This window comes from Acanthochromis polyacanthus, chromosome 3, assembly GCF_021347895.1.
Source record: "Acanthochromis polyacanthus isolate Apoly-LR-REF ecotype Palm Island chromosome 3, KAUST_Apoly_ChrSc, whole genome shotgun sequence".
Taxonomy (NCBI): domain Eukaryota; kingdom Metazoa; phylum Chordata; class Actinopteri; family Pomacentridae; genus Acanthochromis; species Acanthochromis polyacanthus.
Genome location: NC_067115.1, coordinates 19,089,030 through 19,109,126, shown reverse-complemented (window position 1 = coordinate 19,109,126; position 20,097 = coordinate 19,089,030). Strand labels below are relative to the sequence as shown.

General features: G+C 39.6%; 1 protein-coding gene across 1 annotated transcript in view; it reads left to right on the top strand.

The window, feature by feature from the left end:
- LOC110959820 (sphingosine kinase 1) overlaps window positions 1-19,699 on the top strand; it is a 46,068-nt gene extending 26,369 nt beyond the window's left edge. Inside the window, exons 3-5 of the mRNA XM_022206807.2 lie at window positions 6,411-6,505; window positions 7,366-7,481; window positions 15,968-19,699. Of these exons, the coding sequence (XP_022062499.2) occupies window positions 6,411-6,505; window positions 7,366-7,481; window positions 15,968-16,856 (1,100 nt within the window). The 3' untranslated portion in view covers window positions 16,857-19,699. The remainder of the gene's footprint in view (window positions 1-6,410; window positions 6,506-7,365; window positions 7,482-15,967) is intronic.
- Window positions 19,700-20,097: the final 398 nt, after the last annotated feature.

Here is a 20,097-nt window from a genome sequence, read left to right as displayed (position 1 = left end):
AATTTTTACATCTGCTTCAGAGTGGCATGAATTTTAGAAAGATGTATGCGTTTGTGGGTTGCTGGGCCGCGAATAAAGTTGTGGAAACAAGTTTAACACAACATATTGCTTGTGCACATATGACAAATACAGCCTGTGACTGGCATCCGATGATGCTCTTCTGGTTTACAAGTCATTCTCAAAGATATTTCAGCATTAGGGGGGAATGGTAGAGCTGCTGGTATTGGAAAAACAGAAAATTTCTCATAAATAAGTCATTAAATGTCAGTGTAACTTCACAAATTAGGCACAGTGCCCCTTCAGGCAGTCCCTGATGTGTGTGTGTGTGTGTGTGTAAGAGAGAGAGAGAGAGAGAGAGAGACACTGTCAACTATTGAGTGTGTTTGTATGTTTCCTGCTGTGTCAACACACGCACGTATTCAAAAAGCCACACTGTTTAACTGTCACCACCTGCTGTCGTTTCGGTGCAGGAGCTCAGCGGCTATTTCACTGCATTGCTTAAAGAGAACTGCAGTCAGGATGTGTGTGATAGCAAGGTGGAAACTGATCAGGTTCCCAGTAGTGGGTTGGTACAAGGTCAGCATGAGGACGAGGCTTCCTGTTACCTTACATGCACTCGAACAAGACAAGAAGAACTACGGCATCTGTCATTTAAGCAAATGTCCCCAAGAAAGCATGTGTTTATGTTCAAGTGACAATGCACTACCAGCTGTTATGCTACAAGAATTTACTTCAACATGAAGTTAATGCCAGAATTCTGAAAACACCCTATAGGTACCGGTAATGCTGTAAAGTAACAAAACAAGAAATATAGTGGTGACGTGCAGGTGCAGCAACACCTGTATGGAGGCTATTACCACTTCTGGCATTGTGACATTCCTACTGGCTAAGAGCAATGATTGTAATGAAAAGCAAGAACTCAGGTGATGTTATTATGGAGCCATAATCTGTGTAAAGATTAACTACAGGTGATACACATTTGTTTTAACAAGACCTTGATTCTCCCCTACCATTCTCCACATTTTTCTTAACCCTCTGAACCCCAAAACCTGACAGTGGATTTGAAATGTTATCTTTTTAAAAATTATACCACTTGTCACAACTAGAAACTGTAGCGATAGAAAAAAATGCTTGGATTTTGAGCATTGAAATGGTCTAAACGACTCATCAGTGACATGCTGTTCAATATCAGAAAACCATATCATGATGGTTTATCAGAATTTCTTTATGCTACATCTCACATTTATAGATTCTCCTAAAATGAACAGCTTGCAATCATCTTATTCTGTGAAAAATACAAAGAAAAACTCTTGGAAAAATGTTGCGCATTTTGATTCCTTTTTTTTTTTGCTATTTATCTAAAAACTAATTTTTCTAAGAAATATTCACATTTTTGAGTTCTCTATAGCGGTCTCTATAGAGCTGCATGACTTTTTATTACCGTCAAAAATGAGAGTACAGTGAGTAAAAGTATGACAGGAGCAGAAAACACAGAGAAACTGCTTGGCGTTCTGAGATTTAATCTGAATGATGAAGGTCTTTTGACTGTAAACAACGTAATAAATATATTCCAAACTATTACAAAGCCTCCATGATCTGCCCTCTAGTGGTTGTAGACTATTTTAAAAGTCACTAGAGACACAAAGTATACAACAATTACATAGGCAATGCTGCTCATGTTTGCATACAGGTAATGGTACAATATCACAAACCACACACTGAACTGTAATTTTGTTTATCCCTATGAAGTAGAAAGGAGCACCAAGTGTACCCTGCATTTCATTTATTTATTGGCGCCTCAGAGTCTTCCTAATTGTGCATCTTTCTCAGGGCGTTTTAAAAGCCCTTGCAGGCTGTGACCAGAGAACAATAATGAACAGAGATCTGCATGACTGTAATGAGTCTGCCTCTATACACAGAGACGAACTTGGCTGCACAGAACTACTCGTCTCCTCTGCAACAACAAACCATAAAAATCATTACAAGCACAGAGAGTTATGTTTGTCCCCCCATCAGTCTGACTGGTGGGAGGAGCTGCATACTAAAGCTGTTGCTGCAGTGTCACTGCTCTGCAGCGTCGTTGCTGATTGGGACCCTTCAAATCTTTTGGTGCTCAGCCTCTGCATAGATAAGAAAATGTGATGTGACTGGACTGATAAGGAGGGATCGATTCCTTTGTTCTGCAGATTTTAGGCAAGGGGAGGCAAGTGGAGAGACAGAGTATAAGATCCCTCTCTAGAGGACTGTGTGTGTGTGTGTGTGTGCATGAGCGTATTAGGTCAAGACATGAAGACAGTAGAAGCTTTAACGGGCAGAAAAAGGACGTTAAATCATACAGATGCAAATGAGAACCACTTATTTTACGGTCACTGCAGTTCAGAGAGCTGTAAAGTCTGGGGAGGACAAAAATGTGTTTGTGAGCCTTGACAAGAAGTTGTGTCATTTTTTACATTTTGAAATATTTTATACAATAAAAAGTAATAAAATACTGCTTCTCACAGAGGCAACTTTCCATTTCTGTCGCTGGTCTTGCTTTCATTTAGTGGGTTTATTACCTATTTACTTTATGGAGGACTTTATAGTACTTGAAAGGTGCATGAAGAAAGAGAAGTCTTTGAAGGTTACATAATTGAACCCTTTACAGCAAAATCATAAAGTCTCACATGTCCCAGGAATATGACTTTTAGTTTTTTCAAATACTGAAAAAATGGCTCATTTCAAAATAGAATTGAATAAAATCATTTTTTATTTTCACTGTTACAAAAAACAATGAAAATCAGTTTGACACTCTATATCAATAATAGATAAATTATACAAAGCAATATTAACCACAGTAACCCCTGGTTTCACGCCTGTTTCAGTGTCTGCAGCTTTAAATGCTCTTGCTGTCCACGCCCCCTTCAGGAAGAAGACTCTGTTTGTGTCGGTGACCAGCACTTTTTATCGCTTTTACCTTTTTCTTCTGCTGTGTGTGTGTGGTGAGTTTGTCTGACAGAGTTGTGGTTATTTTCATAGTGCATAGTAACGGCTTAAAAATGACAATGAAGTGACTGTTGGTTAGCATGTGGTATTAAGGGGTTGTGTTTCAGTCACTGTTTCTCACTTTTTCTATTGTCAGACAATACAGACAGGAAAATATCAGCTTTACACAGCTTTATTGGGAACTCAGCTGTGTGAAATGCAGTATATGTGAACACAGAGAGCAAGAAAGAAGCAAACAGTTGTAAACATGGGACCACACAGCTCTCATTTATGGTTTTTAAATTGCTTTTAAAATTTCCACCTTTCTGAAAGTCCCTCAGCTATTTGATTTCCATAGAGCTTGGGCCTGTGGATCTACACTTGCACTTTTCCAAATGTTGTGGTGACATTGCCTTCAAGAATAAATACAATCCTCTAAATTTTAAATTCCTTAGATGCTGGGAGTGCATGAAGACTCTTGATTTTGTACATTCTTGAGCTTTATACGTGATTGTAAGCAAATCAGTGTTACTTTTATACAGAGCCAGATTACCAAAAAGACTTTGTTCAGTCATTATGCTAAGCTAAGCTAACCGGCTGTAAGGAGTAAATATAGTTTACAAAAATGTTGAACTGTTTCTTTAAAAGGAAGTTTTGTAAAACGGTGTGTTTTGCCTTGTGGCTTTACACTGTAAAGATGTTCGCGATACTTCAAGCTGTGCTAGAATGTCGACCTGTAATCCTAAATACTCATCCGTTTGGATTCTTTTAGGGGGCACAGATACACAATCCATCTTTTTTTCTCATTGTCATGCAGCCAGTTTTCTGTTTAAACGATCCATCACCGCCATGTTTTTTGTCATTTAGCATGTAGAATAGAATAGTATTCCATCATAAGTAAGAAAAATTGCTGGGGTTTTTTTTTAGGACAAGGAAGAAGAAATGGGTTGAAAGTTTAGCGAGACAGAAGGAAAATGCTTGTTGTGTTGCTGAGCAGAGAGAGTTGAGACTGAAATTGTGATGCTCTGGCGCACTTGACTGTTTCTTCACACCTCGCAGCACTGCTTCTGCCCTTTTACCTTCAGACGGAGGACAGCGAGACTCAGTCAGAAAAACAGACAAAGAGAAAGAGAGACATCCCTCCAAAGGGCCACACAACAGAGATATTCAGAGACCTTATTCTAAAAAAGAAATGCCAGGTTTATGCAAGAAAATCTACATGAAAAAATGACAAGCGAGGGACAGGTTTAGCAGACAACAGGCCTGAGGAGCCGTGATTTCCTTCCTCTCTGGTTGAAAGTTTCAAGTCTGTTTACCTGAACAAACACTTACAGGCATATGACTCATAGGCAGCAAAGAATCTTAAGATGCTGGGGAAACTGCAGCAAGAAAACTGATTTTATTTAGATTTTTTATTGTTTTTAAAAATGTATTTTAAAGTCTCTTTATTATTCTAATTGTTTTTCTTATTACTAATATTATTAGGCAACATTTTAATTAAAGTGACATCTGCATTAATTGCAAAACTACACTGATTAAAACACAACAAAATTGTCTTCTTCTCCCTCCTTTCTTCTACACGCACCCCCACATTCAAATACGTTTTTCTAAAACATCAAACATGCCCTCTGCTGCAGTTTATAGCACTACAGGTTTCTAATTTTATTTTTGGGGTCGACTAGAATATGTTTACATGCTTTAAACTTTATAAAAGACATTGTGTTTGTTAGTCTGTGCATTGCTGTCTCAAAAACACAGATTTAGTCACTTTTTAACATCAGGCTTTTTCAGTATCATTGTCCTGCTTTAATATCAGTTTCCAGTTTGAACATGTATGGAAGAATTGCTCCAATATTACAACATTACTGTGTAGAGTAGAGTAGTTGTACAGTGTTTGAGCAGAGCTGCAGGTGAGCTGGTGTGCTCAAGCTGCAGCATGCTGGAAGGAGTGGATGGAGAGAGGCAGGGACTTAGTATGTCTGCGCACTCTGGAGGAAGCAGCTGGGAAGGAATTTTCTTCTTGTAAAACACATTTAAATGTGCAGAATGATAACAGAGATGAGTTTTTAGGAGTTTAATCAATGACCAGAGTGAAACTTTAATGAAATTGTGCGTCAGGCCCACCACAGACTAGCTTCATCGAACTCTGAAACACTCACTGTTTACTTTCTTAAACCGAGCGTTAATCTTTCAGAGATGTTTATTCAGCATCATTTTTATCGCTAAACTTAATCTATAGATGTGATAATGGTTAAATTCAAAGATGTTTGGTCTGTGAAGCCTCTGGCACTAATGAGGGTGTTTCAGATTTGTGAAAGAAGGAATCAAAACGTTTCATAGCTTCATGTGTTTTACTTTCACTGCTGTTATCTCAGCACATATAATGATCGACACAGATTTTAGTATTATATAGAAATCCACAGTTTCTCCTCTACTGGCTTTACATGATAAATATACATTTAATAATGCTATATTCTAAAGGACGCCCTCTTCTAATAATTTCCCAGATTGTTTCCTGAAACTAGATTGTAATTTGGTTAAAATTAATCTGTGGCTATGTGATTTGTGTTTCCTTGAAAATTATCCTTGAATCTTTTCTTATTAGAAACTTAATTCTTCATATATGCTGAACTGGACTCTTTCCTGCTTCTTCAGTTCACTTGCTGTTGTCTGACTGCAGGACTCTGTAGGCGTTGAACAATTAATTTAAATTAATTATCTCAAGTTTTCTAATTGCTGCCTCTGTTTTCTCTTCAGTTCGCACAAAATTACAAAGTTCTTCCCAGGGACCCTTTGAGAAATCATAGTGAAATAAAATTATGGTAATATACATTATGCTAATAGTTAATTCTGCCAAAGTCTTTCTAGATAGATTCTCTTCTACATTATTTGATCTGTGCTATCTCGGGGCGATGCAGTCATTATTGTAATGCAGGCAACCTGGAGTGACTCGAAAAGTTAACCTTAAGAGGCAGCTGGTCCTGTCATTAAGGTCCCACTTCTCCAGATTATTCATCCTCAGACTAATTTGACAAAGTGCTCCTGAGTAATTTAGTTGTCCCGATGTAATTGGCAGCTCGGTAGATGCTTCATTTAAGACCATATATCAGCTTTCCCTCCCTGACTGAGACTTTAATTTAGGAACTGAGGGGGAAAGGAACCAAGAGTAAAAGTAAGAAGGGCAGGAAGGTACTCTTACCTTCTTTTTGGCATGACTTAGATGTCATGTATTCTGTCATGTTGATCACTCATGGTACTGCAGACACAGACACACACATTGGCTGCATTCCAACTAGAACATATGTAGCTAAACCTCCATGACTTTCTGTGAAGAGGGAGGAAGCTGACAGGACAAATTTCTCATAGAGTGTCCCGCTGTCTCATACAGCAAAGACACATATTCATGAAAACACACTGTCTTAATTTTGTGTGTGTGTTGCGTTTTGCAGAGCGGCAGAATCACGCCCGGGAGTTGGTGAAAGAGGCCGACCTGTCGCAGTGGGACGCTTTAGTCATCATGTCAGGAGACGGACTTCTGTATGAGGTGAACAAAGACAATGAGACCATGAGAAGTGCTTTTATATTTTATATCACAGTATGAACAGTTTATTTCTTTGATAGTATGTATAGTAGTACTTTTTTCCCACAATTTATACATTTTCTGTTGTGCTGAAGTATTTAATAACCATGTGGTCATGATTGTAAAATACACATTAGGTCAAGTAGTACCTCACAGTAAAGCCTGAAGTATAAAATAAATAGAAAGAATAACTGAGTAGTCCATTAACAGAGATAAAAGCTGCAATTATTTCATTATTTTTTTTCCAGCAAAAGCATCAAAAAAAGCTGCTTTCCCTAGTTTATGTCATCGTAAACTGAATATCTGTAAGATTTGGACTTATTGGGTGCTATTTTTTTACATTTAATAGATCAAATAAAATAACTGCCAGCAGCTGCCTTGTCGTTGTTTATGACAAAATACCACTCGCATGTGTAACACTTCAATGTACAGATGCATGATCACAGGACAGCTGTCTGCCACACAGTGTGAGTTAAATTCAACACTTTAGAGAGTTCTCATCAGGCGGTGAAGTTTTACAGCTGAAACTCACCGTGCAGGGCTTTTCTCAGCAGCTTTTGTTTAAGAATGAAACTTGTTTGTAATTTAAATAAGATGAAATGAGCATCAGTGCCTGAGCCGTGCCAAAGAAAATACTGGATAGTGTGATTTAAATCAGCAAATTGTCTGATTAAAATTAAGTCAACATGAGAGAATGAGCTTACTGGACTGTTTCTGTTCTCTCCATGAACGTATTTCTGTCAACACTACAAAGGACAGTCCTACTGCAGATGGATATTTCTGTCTGTCCACCTGATCACAGCTGTATTTTCTGTGTGTGTCAGGTGATAAACGGTCTGCTGGAGAGACCAGACTGGGAGGAGGCCATCCGGACACCGCTGGGTATCCTTCCTGGTGGATCGGGCAACGCCTTGGCTGCCTCCGTACATCACTATTCAGGGTGAGTCACCAGGAGAAGCATGAATAAAACCATCAGTCATCAGCACTCTGTGTTGATCTGCCCGGCAACTGCAGGAATCTGGTGGTGTGTTTTTCATACTGTGGCTTCCCACACTGCAATATTTGTAGGTCACCTAAAGGTTTATCTTGACATTTTACAGTTTTGTTTGTTTTCTGATCCATCATTTTTTCCCAGACTTGCAATGTCAAACACCCCAGATTGTCCCATTTGAAGATCTTCCCTGTCGTATGTGGTTATTTTTACATACGGGATATTTTTAGAGCTATTTTCTGACATTTTTCAGGTTAAATGATGATAATCAGCAGCTTCATCAAAGTTAAAACACTCAGTTGTTGCAGATAAGAACATTAAAAGGATTGTAGCTGTAGCTGCTTTGTAGCATTATCATTCTATTGTGACAAACCCCAAACTTAGAGCTCCACATAAACCAGACTAACCTGTTACATGACATTCTGTTTGGAGCCCTGTCATTATAAGAGCAGTTGTGTGTTTTTCTGTGCACACATTATGCAACACAAACAGATAGGGAATTTTAATTTGACTCGTAGCTTTCTTCTGGTTCATACACAAGTGTTGCTTGATGAGTTTGGTAGTTTCAAAGCTGTGGTCCAATAGAATATCCTAATCCAATCAGTGCTTTTTGAACGACTGAGGAAGCTAATGCAGCAGAACAAGGTCTGTCCATTCTTATTCCTATGTAACAACACAGCTTTGCAGACACCGACTGTGCATGTTGGCTATAATCCCCTTGAGTCTGGTTCAGTGGAGCCTGTAGCACTGATGGTGCTCAGTGTCTCAATAAACAGGTATTTCTGCTGCTCTGTTAGACGTTGTGGCTCCAGACAGTTAAATAAATGAGATGTAGCTCAGCGGTATAATCGTAGATACAGCGTTGTTGCCACAGCTGAGCCTCAGACACACATGGTCCGAGCTGCTGGTGCTTTTTAGTGTAAAAAGCACTCATCTCATCTGAATAAATTATTAATGGTTTGCTCATTTGAGACATTTGTTTAGTGGTTCATTCAGTCGGAACAAAGAACAGAAAGGAGAAGCTGAAGGCCAGAAGGGAAGATGGAAAAAAGAAAGTCACTCTCTCATTTACACACGTGGACAAAATTGTTGGTACCCCTCAGTTAAAGAAGGAAAAACCCACAATTCTCACTGAAATCACTTGAAACTCACAAAAGTAACAATAAATAAAAATTTATTGAAAATTAAATAATCAAAAACAGCCATTACTTTTGAATTGTTGATTAACATAATTATTTAAAAAAACAAACTAATGAAACAGGCCTGGACAAAAATGATGGTACCTCTATAAAAGATTGAAAACTATTTGACCAGAGTGACATGATTAACTCAGGTGTGTCATTTAATTGACATCACAGGTGTTTCCAAACTCATAATCAGTCAGTCTGCCTATTTAAAGGGAGACAAGTAGTCACCCTGCTGTTTGGTGAAAAGGTGTGTACCACACTGAACATGGACAACAGAAAGCGAAGGAGAGAATTGTCCCAGGACATCCGAAAAAAAATGATAGACAAACATCTTAAAGGTAAAGGCTATAAGACCATCTCTAAACAGCTTGAAGTTCCTGTGACAACAGTGGCTCATATTATTCAGAAGTTCAAGACCCACGGGACAGTAGCCAACCTCCCTGGACGTGGCCGCAAGAGGAAAATTGATGACAAATTGAAGAGACGGATCGTTGGAATTGTATCCAAAGAGCCCAGAGCAACCTCCAAAGAAATTAAAGGTGAACTCCAAGGCCAAGGTACATCAGTGTCAGATCGCACCATTCGTCGTTGTTTGAGCCAAAGTGGACTTCATGGGAGACGACCAAGGAGGACACCACTGCTGAAAAAAACTCATAAAAAAGCCAGACTGGAATTTGCAAAAATGCATGTTGACAAGCCACAAAGCTTCTGGGAGAATGTCCTTTGGACAGATGAGACCAAACTGGAGCTTTTTGGTAAGACACATCAACTCTATGTTCGTAGACTCAAAAACCAAGCATACGAAGAAAAGAACACTGTCCCTACGGTGAAACATGGAGGAGGCTCAGTAATGTTTTGGGGCTGCTTTGCTACATCTGGCACAGGGTGTCTTGAAAGTGTGCAAGATACGATGAAATCTGAAGACTATCAAGGCATTCTGGAGAGAAATGTGCTGCCTCGTGTCAGAAAGCTTGGTCTCAGTCACAGGTCATGGGTCTTCCAACAGGACAACGATCCAAAACACACAGCCAAAAACACCCAAGAATGGCTGAGAGAAAAGCGTTGGACTATTCTAAAGTGGCCTTCTATGAGCCCAGATCTGAATCCCATTGAACATATGTGGAAGGAGCTGAAACATGCCATTTGGAGAAGACACCCATCAAACCTGAGACAACTGGAGCTGTTTGCTCATGAGGAGTGGGCCAAAATACCTGTTGACAGCTGCAGAACGCTCATTGACAAATACAGAAATCGTTTAATTGCAGTGATTGCCTCAAAAGGTTGTGCAACAAAATATTAAGTTATGGGTACCATCATTTTTGTCCAGCCCTATTTCATTAGTTTGTTTTTTTAAATAATTATGTTAATCAACAATTCAAAAGTGATGGCTGATTTTGATTATTTAATTTTCAATAAATTTTTATTTATTGTTACTTTTGTGAGTTTCAAGTGATTTCAGTGAGAATTGTGGGTTTTCCTTCTTTAACTGAGGGGTACCAACAATTTTGTCCACGTGTGTACATACCTACCTGAAACAGGATAGTCATCTTTACCAAAGTGGGTCATTAGCATGCAGAATCATCAGTTTATCAGGTACTGTTACAGTCACACATTAAAAAAGCTTAATATGTGTATGTATTCCTACAGTTCAGCCTGTTTTTATGTTGATACCACTAACAGCCTCACAGTCTGTGGTGCAAAGAAGTGCAACTAACAACTACTTCGGTGCTGATTAATGTGACAATTTTTTATGATTAATTAAATCATTTAGTTTGTTAAATGTTAAATAATGAAAATGGCACATCTAATTGGTCACGGTGATGTGTTCAGTCTATCAGCTCTGCTAGTTTTAACTTGTTTTGTCAAACTTTAAGATAAAATGAACCTCTTGAACCAAAGAACGTTTAGCTTTTTGCACAGAAAAATCATTGAAGTCATTAATCATCGGAGCCTCAATCTTTTTCTGGGCTTATTTTGCTCCTGTCGCATTTTTACTCTACATTTTTCGCATCTCCATGGAAACCATGGCTAGAAGTAGAGAGAACTCAAAAATGTTTTTTGTCCGATATAACAAAGGTGTAAAGCGAGAGTTTCATTGTTATTCACTATAAACTTTAAATACCAGGAGTCAGTATGTTCAGCATTTTTGTTGTGTGGCTCCAGGTGCTACAAATACTGGGGGGAAAATTATAGCTAAAAGTTAGACCTATTACTACTTACATTTAAAATTTGTTTCTATTCTTATTTTCTATCTACTCAGTGTGAACATAGCCTGCACTCCAGCTCAGTTCAGCCAAAAAATCCTTGAATTTTTGCTATGTGACTCTTTGGTGCAGCTGAATGACTAATGGCTTCATAGTTGCTCAAAAAAAGCAGAAATTTTTTTGCTTTTTACAAAATCTGATTCAAGGAAATTGTATATTTTTTTGCTACATTTTGAATGGGGCGTATAAAATAAAGATATCGTTGGTGAAATATAAAGATTTTAAGCTTAAATTTGACAAATCTTCCTGCACCACGTCACAGATGAGTAGTTCAAGGTGTATCAGAAATGTGATAATCCAATGTTTTTTTTCTGTTTTTGAAGTTTATGCCTCTAAAAAAGGAAATTGTCAAAATTACACCATAGATCAAAGACAGCGCATCTCTCATGTTTGGGATTCAGAGCTTAATTATGAAAGTGCAGGTTGTTGCTGTAGCTTCACATAGACGCTTCTTCCTGACCCGTTTCTTAAATAATTTCGACGTATTCACAGCATGGAAGCTGTTACTGCTGTTTGTGTGTCAGATGTTCTGCCCTTTCCACTCTAAATTTCCCACGTAGGAAGTTTAAAGCCGTCACGATGTGCTTCGAGGCACTTCTTTTTTAAGCTGCTGTTTTGTTTGTAGGTCACATAAGCTTTATCTTGTCCTCACACTGCGATACTTTTCCTTTATAATCCGTCATTTTGTTTCTCAGTGTGGTTATTTTTTGTGTTGTGTCTAGCAGTGTTTTATTTAAGCCTTTGTGCTGCTGTTTGGGATTTTTTTTCCTCAGTGGGACTCTAGACTAAATAAAAGCTGAATCAAATAAACTGAAACTAAAATAGAATTGAAGAAAGCACCTCTCTCAGATGGTTCCGTCTTCACCAAAGAGCCGCATTCATTCATTCATCACCTCCACTGCGTCTGCCAGTCAGCCTCTCATCAAACAATGGTCCTCCAGCCTGAGCGGCAGCAACAATGAGAGGAAGGGACCAGACTCTGCATTGTTTGCTCTCCTCTCTCACTCATGGAGCATCCAGAAAACCTCTCTCTGGCTGCTGCAAGCTGTCCTGCAGTGGCCCTGGCTGGATTGTATTTGGTATTATCCCCAGCTGAATGTCGGGTTCACCGAGGTTACGTGGAGCAAATGAGCGACAGCTAGAATGAATCTGGTCGTTCAGGTTCACCCTCAGAGTCGAATATGTTTCTGCACATGAACGGAACAAACTGAAGCTGTAACATCATGTGGAAAGATTGATTCTGCTGACGGTTTATTACGTGACAGGTGTCAACATAGACTGTGTACATGTATTTATATGCAGTCTGTTCATGTGACACCTCCACTGTGTATTACACAGCGCTCTCCTTAATTTTTGGCACCCCTGGTTAAGATGTGTTCTTTAGCTTCTAATAAATTCATTTTTTTTCTAAATAATGTAAGACCACAATGAAAAAAAGAGGAAAATCCAACCTTTAATTCAAGTGTATTTATTCAGTGGGGAAAAAATCACACATTAAGAAATAATTCATTTACATCAAATCATGTGTGCCACAAATATTAGCACCACTGATGTTAACACTTTGTACAACCCCCTTTTGCCAACAAAACAGAACCTAATCTTCTCCTATAATACATTTTTCAACAATTTTCAGTGTGAGAGTATGCTTCTGCAATAAAAATTGAATTTATTTTAAGGCTTTCAACACATCTTAACCAGGAGTGCCAGTAATTATGGAGGGTGCTGTATATCCTAAATAAAAAACTTAAAACTCAGAACAAGTTCATGTAACCTTTACTTCAGTGAAGGTACCAGTGTGACAATGCACAAATACTCCATCAGAAGCATTTAAAATGGTGCTTTATTTGGATACAGCTATTTTTGTTACATTGTGCAATATTTGGTAGCTCAGTCTGGTGGTTGTAAACCGACTGGGAGGGTCAAACTTATCCAAAGATAAATAATAAGGTTTGTGAGATGTTAATTTGGAAACGGAGCTCTGCTGCAAAAAATGTGAAATACTCTTATTTTTCTTTTCTTTGATGTTTCTCTAACAAACATTTTAATAAAATCATCTGAGAAGTTAAGTAAGATAAATCTTATATTTGCTGCGTTTCACAAGGCAGAAAAGTTTGGATGCATCCATCCATAATGTATACACTTAATCCTCACTAGGGTCGCAGAGGGGCTGGAGTCTATCACAGCTGAATTAGTGTAAAGGCAGGAGACACCCTGGACAGGTCACCAATCTATCTCAGGCTACATATAGAGACAAACAATCACACCTACAGAGAGTTTAAATTTGTCAGTTAACCTCAGCATGTTTTTGGACTGTGGGAGGAAGCCGGAGTACCCAGTGAAAACCCACGCATGCACAGAGAGAACATGCAAACTCCATCAGAAAGATCCCGGGACGGGACGTGAACCGGGGATCTTCTAGCTGCAAGATGAAAGTGCTAACCACTGATCCGCTGTGCTGCCCAGTGTGGAACCACTGATAAAATTTTATACATTTGACTTGTATTTTATGAGCTGTTCATGTTGTCCGTAGCCATTCAATTCACTTTTGTGTTGTCTTCATGCATATTTTTTAAGATAAGCCTTTGCAGTGTTACAGCAGCAAAGAGGATAGAGCAACTGTGTAGGGAACATAAAAATATAGACTTGTCTGTTCTAGGTTCATAATTAAAAAAAAAAAAAAAAAACAAGAATATACGTAAATAATCGTGTATATGATCGTGTACAGATTCTTCTAAATGTGGAAATTCAGGTACTACAGAGTCCTCTAGATTTAGAAAAAAACCCTGTCTACATAGTGATAAACAACAATATTATACAGATTCCTCCATAAGTATAAATACTGACATTTGAAATACTAATATTGCACAGATACTTCCATGAGTAGTAAATATTTATTTAACAGTAATGTATTGAAAAGCAATAATATTCTTGGAATGATTTTGGGGTGAACTGCAGTACCATGAATTACTTCTCAGTCCGGTTTACAACCAAAATACCTGCAGAAATGACCAACATTCAGCAGCAGCATTCTTATTTCACACAGCTTCAACTTTCCTTGGTGTTTCCTGCTAATTAGCAAATGTCAGCATGTTAACACACCCAGCTGAGACAGTGAACACAGTGAACGTCAGTGTGTTTGCATTTATCTCAAAGCACCGCTGTGCTTAAGTGGAAACACTCAAGTACTGATGATTCTCCATTTTGGTTTTGCACAAAAGAGGAGAAACTGTAATAGAGTGGAAGTGTACTTCATTACTGGCTACCACTGATTGTCTAGTGCACTAAAACCAGATAAAACTGTGGCAGAAGCGAGTTGGAAATGATGTATTCCTTGACCTTTTAGCAGACATGTGATTAGAATGTAGCAGAGCTGTGGAGATGTAGATGAGACTGTTTGGACTGAATGGAGGATGATGAATATGTAGATAGTTTGAACTCCACTGAGACGTCCGTCATCACTGTGTGAGGAAGCAGCCGGCAAATCTGTGTTTGTGTTCGTGTGTCGTCCTGACCTTCCACCTCTGCCTCCGTTCTCCCAGATGGGGTTGTCTTTGTTTGTCTGACCGGCCTGTCACGTCTGAAGGCCCATGAGCTGATCCCCCCCCCGCCACCTTGACTCCCCCTACACCCCCACCCTCACCCGTCTCCCTTCACAGCCCAGTGGGGCTCCACCCTGCAGCGACTCTCTCCCTTCTGTGTTTTTTTAAATTGCACAGCAAGGTCACATTTAGCCCTGTATTGTGTAACACTCCTCTTATAGCTCCCCAAAAACACACTGAAGCCTCGACCCACTTCCTAAAAAATATCAAGTGCACATTCCTTTTATATTTTAGTGTTTGGACCACATACTAAACTATGACTTTTTTTTTCAGCATTTTGGACCACATACTAAAGTATGACTTTTTTTTTTCAGCTTTTTGGACCACATACTAAACTATGACGGGTTTTTTTCAGCATTTTGGGCCACATACTACACTATGACTATTTTTGTGCTGTTTTGGACGACATCCTAAACTATGACGTTTTTGTCACATTTTGGACCACATACTAAACTATGCTTTCGTTTAAGGGCAGATTTTTAATCGTCTCTCCTCCTGCAGGAGATTAAACACTAGTTGTTTCTCAGCTTTTCAAAATAGAAGAATTTGTTGCTTTTCTCGCAGTGTAATTAACCAGAAGATGAATCAATGATGGAAATGATCATTAGCTTTCTGTTTATTTTGGATCTAGTGCTTATAAATAAATGAGCATTTAATCAATTCCTACTTCTAATTGCATTTGGTTATTTGAATGGCTCCTCAATTCTGTTGTGGCTGTTTAATCTGAATGAAGCTTCACATTAAATATAACGGTGGTCATTGGGCATTTAAAGCTTTCTGTCTGTCTCTCTTTTTTCATGTTTTTAGTAATATAAATGTTGTTTGTGTTTACTAAGCGTTTGTGGAACTTTCAGTTGTATCTTGGGATCGTCTTCAGGAGATGCAGACTTCCTAGTTGCAGTGGATTTATAGATGTTGGCCTTAAAGGTCATCTGCACAGAGCAAGGCTGAATCTTCTTACCATATTTCACTTATCCTATTTTTTCCATTTAATACATTATATCTGATTAGTGCATCATTTTTTTATGTACTGTTTGAGTTTCTACTCTTATGAATAACCCTGTTTGTTATATGACACGTTCTACTTATGACGATTCAGTGTAGGACTGATTGTTTTCGTTACTAATTCATCTACAGATTGTTGTCTTGTTGAATCAGCTAATCGTATGGGGACATCTTCAAACACCCAAACCTGAAGAAGTACAGTTTAGAACAACACGGCCCCAAAAAGGAACAAATAATCACAATTAGGAAGCAAAAACTTGGTATAGTTTACATTTTTAGCACAGTTGTTAAATTTACTGTCATTGTTTCAGCTCTAGTTTTGGTTGAAAGTGAAGCAGGTGTTAGCAGGAGTCATTTATTTCCCATCTCTCCTCCTGCAGAGCATCTCCAGTGTCCAGCGAGGAGCTCCTGGTCAGCTGTGGGTTCCTGCTCTGTAAAGGCCTGGTGTCCCGCATGGACCTGGTCTCCATCCATCTGTCCTCCAGCCCTCGTCTCTTCTCCTTCCTCTCTCTGGCCTGGGGCTTTGTGGCTGACGTCGACATAGAGAGTGAGAAGTATCGTCACGTCGGGGCCGCCCGGTTCACCGTCGGCACGCTGGTGAGGCTGGCTTCTCTCCGCGTCTACAAAGGCAGGCTGGCCTACCTGCCCGCCACCAAGGACCACAACAACCAGCAGGGTTTGAGAAATAACATGACAGTGCACTGCAACAACCAGGCTTCCTCCCTGACTCCACCTCCTGTCCTGTGCCGACCGTCCAGAGACCCCTCCTGCCACAACACCTTCCACAACTCCTGCCACTCCAACAACTCCCTCAAAGTGAGGAGGTCAGAGAGCACGCCTTCCCGAAGCGCCACCAAAGCCCCCTCCGGCCCCCCCGACTCCCTGCTGGTGCCTCTGGACCAGCCGCTGCCTGCAAACTGGGTAGTGGTTCCGGAGGAAGACTTTGTCCTCATGCTGGCCATGTACCAGTCCCACCTGGCCGAAGACCTCCTGGCGGCACCGGACGCCGTCTCGGATGACGGAGTCATCCACCTTTTCTACGTTAGAGCGGGAATATCTCGCACCGCGCTGCTGAGGCTGTTTCTAGCCATGGAGAAGGGTGCACATCTGGCTACTAACTGCCAACATCTGGTGCACACGAAGGTGAGAGCACTGAGGCTGGAGCCGTACTCACCCAAAGGGATAATAACGGTGGATGGAGAAGTGGTGGAATACGGTCCACTGCAGGCAGAAGTACACAGAGGCCTGTCGAGATTAATCACTGGATGACCTGAACGAGCAGCGCTGCCAGCTTTCATCTCTGCTGTTTGAGGCTGATGGTGTTGATTAAACACAGTCTAGCATTTCAGATCAGAAAGGTCCAGGTACGGGAGCAAAGCAGTGGATGTAAGACTCTTTTCCATTCATCTGCAAACTGATCCTCTCAGCAGCAGACAGGAAAAACACGTTTCATCTGAAGATGCTGTGATGTTGGGCGAGATGTTACAAGAGAGCCACAGTGTTCAATATTAGATGAATGAATCATTTCCTGTGAAAGAAATCATCATAGAAACAAATTTAGGATGAATATACGGTAATCAGAAAGCTTTTTTGCTTTTTAGAGTTATCCAAGCTTCTTTTCACAATAAGAGCATTTATTGCAGGTATTTTGTGTTTCTAAAGGTCACTTTTCCAACATTTGTCTTTCAGACTGTATTTCACACAGTCTGTATCTGGGAATCAAATTTACATCCTGAAATAGATGCTTTTTATGTTTTTGTCTTGTGTTCAAAATTTTTAAAATGCATCATCTCTCATCAGGACTTTTCAGATTTTTTGATGAAAACTCAAACATACACTACCAGTCCAAAGTTAGGACATAACTTCTCATTCAATGGTTTGTATTTAATTACTTATTTTGTACTTTGGAGATTATTACTGAAGACATCAAAACTATAAAAGAATGCATATGGAATTATGCTGTAAACAAAAAAGTATTAATCTTCAGTATTAATCTACAGTGTAGGAAATAGTACAAATAAATAAAAAGCACTGAATGAGAAGGTGTGTCCAGACTTTTGATTGGTAATGTAATCAACATTAATGTTCACAAAAAGGAAAAATTTGAGCAAAACTGCTGGAAAAAGTAGCTAAAACCTGCAATAAACTCTGTTACCGTGGAAAGAAACCGGATTTAATGCTGTAATATTGAGCCAGGCCTTGGATCAGTGGATTAATAATTCATTTATAATTATTATAATTTAATGACTCTATTTATTAAATGTTGAACACTGTATCTGTGGGCTGTATGAACGTCGGCCTCACTGAAGGCAGAACACAAACACACGACAGATAGCTGACGTGTTTCATCACCTCGTCGTAAAGAGTTTAACCTCCACAGAAAGTAAATCCATCAGCGTCTTTCACCTTTCATCTCGTTCACAGCTGCGGAGACAACTATGTTTCTCACACATATCAGACAGAATTACAGCATCTTATGCAACAGCAAAGGATTTGATTGTTTTTGCCTCGTGTGTGTGTGTGTGTGTGTGTGTGTGTGTGTGTGTGTGTGTGTGTGTGTGTGTGTGTGTGTGTGTGTGTGTGTGTGTGTGTGTGTGTGTGTGTGTGTGTGTGTGTGTGTGTGTGTGTGTGTGTGTGTGTGTGTGTGTGTGTGTGTGTGTGTGTGTGTGTTGCAGAGATGTCATCACGGCGTTGTCATTTACGACTGTTTTATTGAACACGGAAAGCCTCAAATAATCGGTTAAGGCCAAAAGTCTCAACTTAATACTTCACTGATGCGTTGTTGAGTCTGTGACAATAATCCGCTCTGACGTGGGGCAGTTAGTGACATGAAGTCGGCTGAGCCTCCACTTTTTACTCCAGTGTAAATAACACCAACCCCTACAGAGCACATGTAATATTTATTTTCACATATCGAAGCTACTTGAGGTCGCCCTGCAGCTTGTTTCTTGTGCCTGGTTTCCCATCAGAGGCTGCGTTTGTCGTGTCGCTTCACCCTGAGCACCAGACGGCTTCAGATCTCGTTGCCTTAAAGTCTTGATGGCTCCGTCCTGTTTCACAAAAGCAGTTTGCGAGCTCCTAACGATGCCAGCATCGCGTCTAACAAATGATTGTCGCTCGCAAATTACAGATAAATTTGCAATATTCCTCTTTTTCGTCCCCACCGGGGTCACAATCACGGTGTTTGTTTTGGTGAGTTAAAAGCTTAAATGAGAGAAAATGATCTCACGCTGACAGTTGCAGCTTGTGTGTTGTGAATTTAATGTAGATGCAATGTTTCTGTAAAGGAAGAATCCACCGTAAAACATTTAAACACAGTTTAAAGGGCTGCTACGCTTAAATTTGACAAACAAAAGCGACATATTTCCTCACACGCCACTAATGCCAGGTAGACAATTACAATGATTTATTGTAATGCAAATGTTTATTGGCAAAATTGAATCAAAACAGCAAAAAAACTTTACTGGTGGAAGATTTGTTTGTAGCTTTACTGGCAATTTGAGGCTTGAATAAGTCCAAGTTTTCTCATTTTTCCACCAGTTTTGCTTTTTTGCTGTCAAAATCAAAGTCGTTTTCTTAAAGAATTAGCTACTTGTAGAGCCCGACTGATATATTGGTTGGCCAATATTTTCTGCTTGTATTGGCACAGCTGTATCTGTTTCAAAGCATATGTTATGTGGATATGATAATAAGAAGAACAGAAAATAGTGTCATCACATAGTTTGTCCAGCAAAGCAGCTCTGTTGTCTCCTCTCAATTGTGTGTGCAGCACATGCAGCAGAGTGGTCTGTAGCTGAGCAGATGGTGGTGCGGAGTCAGCCGGTGTCTTCACATTAAATCACTAATTTGTGAAATACAGTGATAGAAAAGTTAACAAACCATGACCCCATCGTGTTTGCTTTTCAACATAACTCTAACATACCATGATGTAAAAAGATATCCGATCAGACTCTAATTAGTAGTAATTTAATTTATTTTAAATCTCTGAGATTTCTGTCCCCACAGCGCTCACTAAATGCAGATTTGTTTGTTGTGCTTCCAGTTATGAAAAAAATCAACAAACCTCACAGATGTCGGTTTATATCAGGACTTCACAGTGACGTCTGTGGATCATCCAGAGTGACGGCCACATGAAGACGTGCTGCTTTTTGACATTTTAACTTCTTTGGTTCATGTTTCTGTGGTTTAGGCAGAGCTATCAGAGTCATTTAAACGTGCTCGAGTGAAAAACTAAACCACCTGTGTGACTATTTATCCCTTGGGTTGTTCACTGCACCTTGAATTATCCCAGGGTCTATTTTTCTTGTTTTGTTTTTTTCTCACAACAAGGAATGTGGTGCTGCTAAAAAATGAAATTTCAACATCAAACTCCTGAAAAATGTTCAGCTCGTGTGAACGGTGTTTAAGTGTTTGCTGGTGGATTTTCTCCTGCTCTGTCCTGCAGCTCTGCTCCTCGTCGGTTGATTGATGTGTTTTTTTTTGCCTCGATGTGCTTCATGCTGCTGCACCC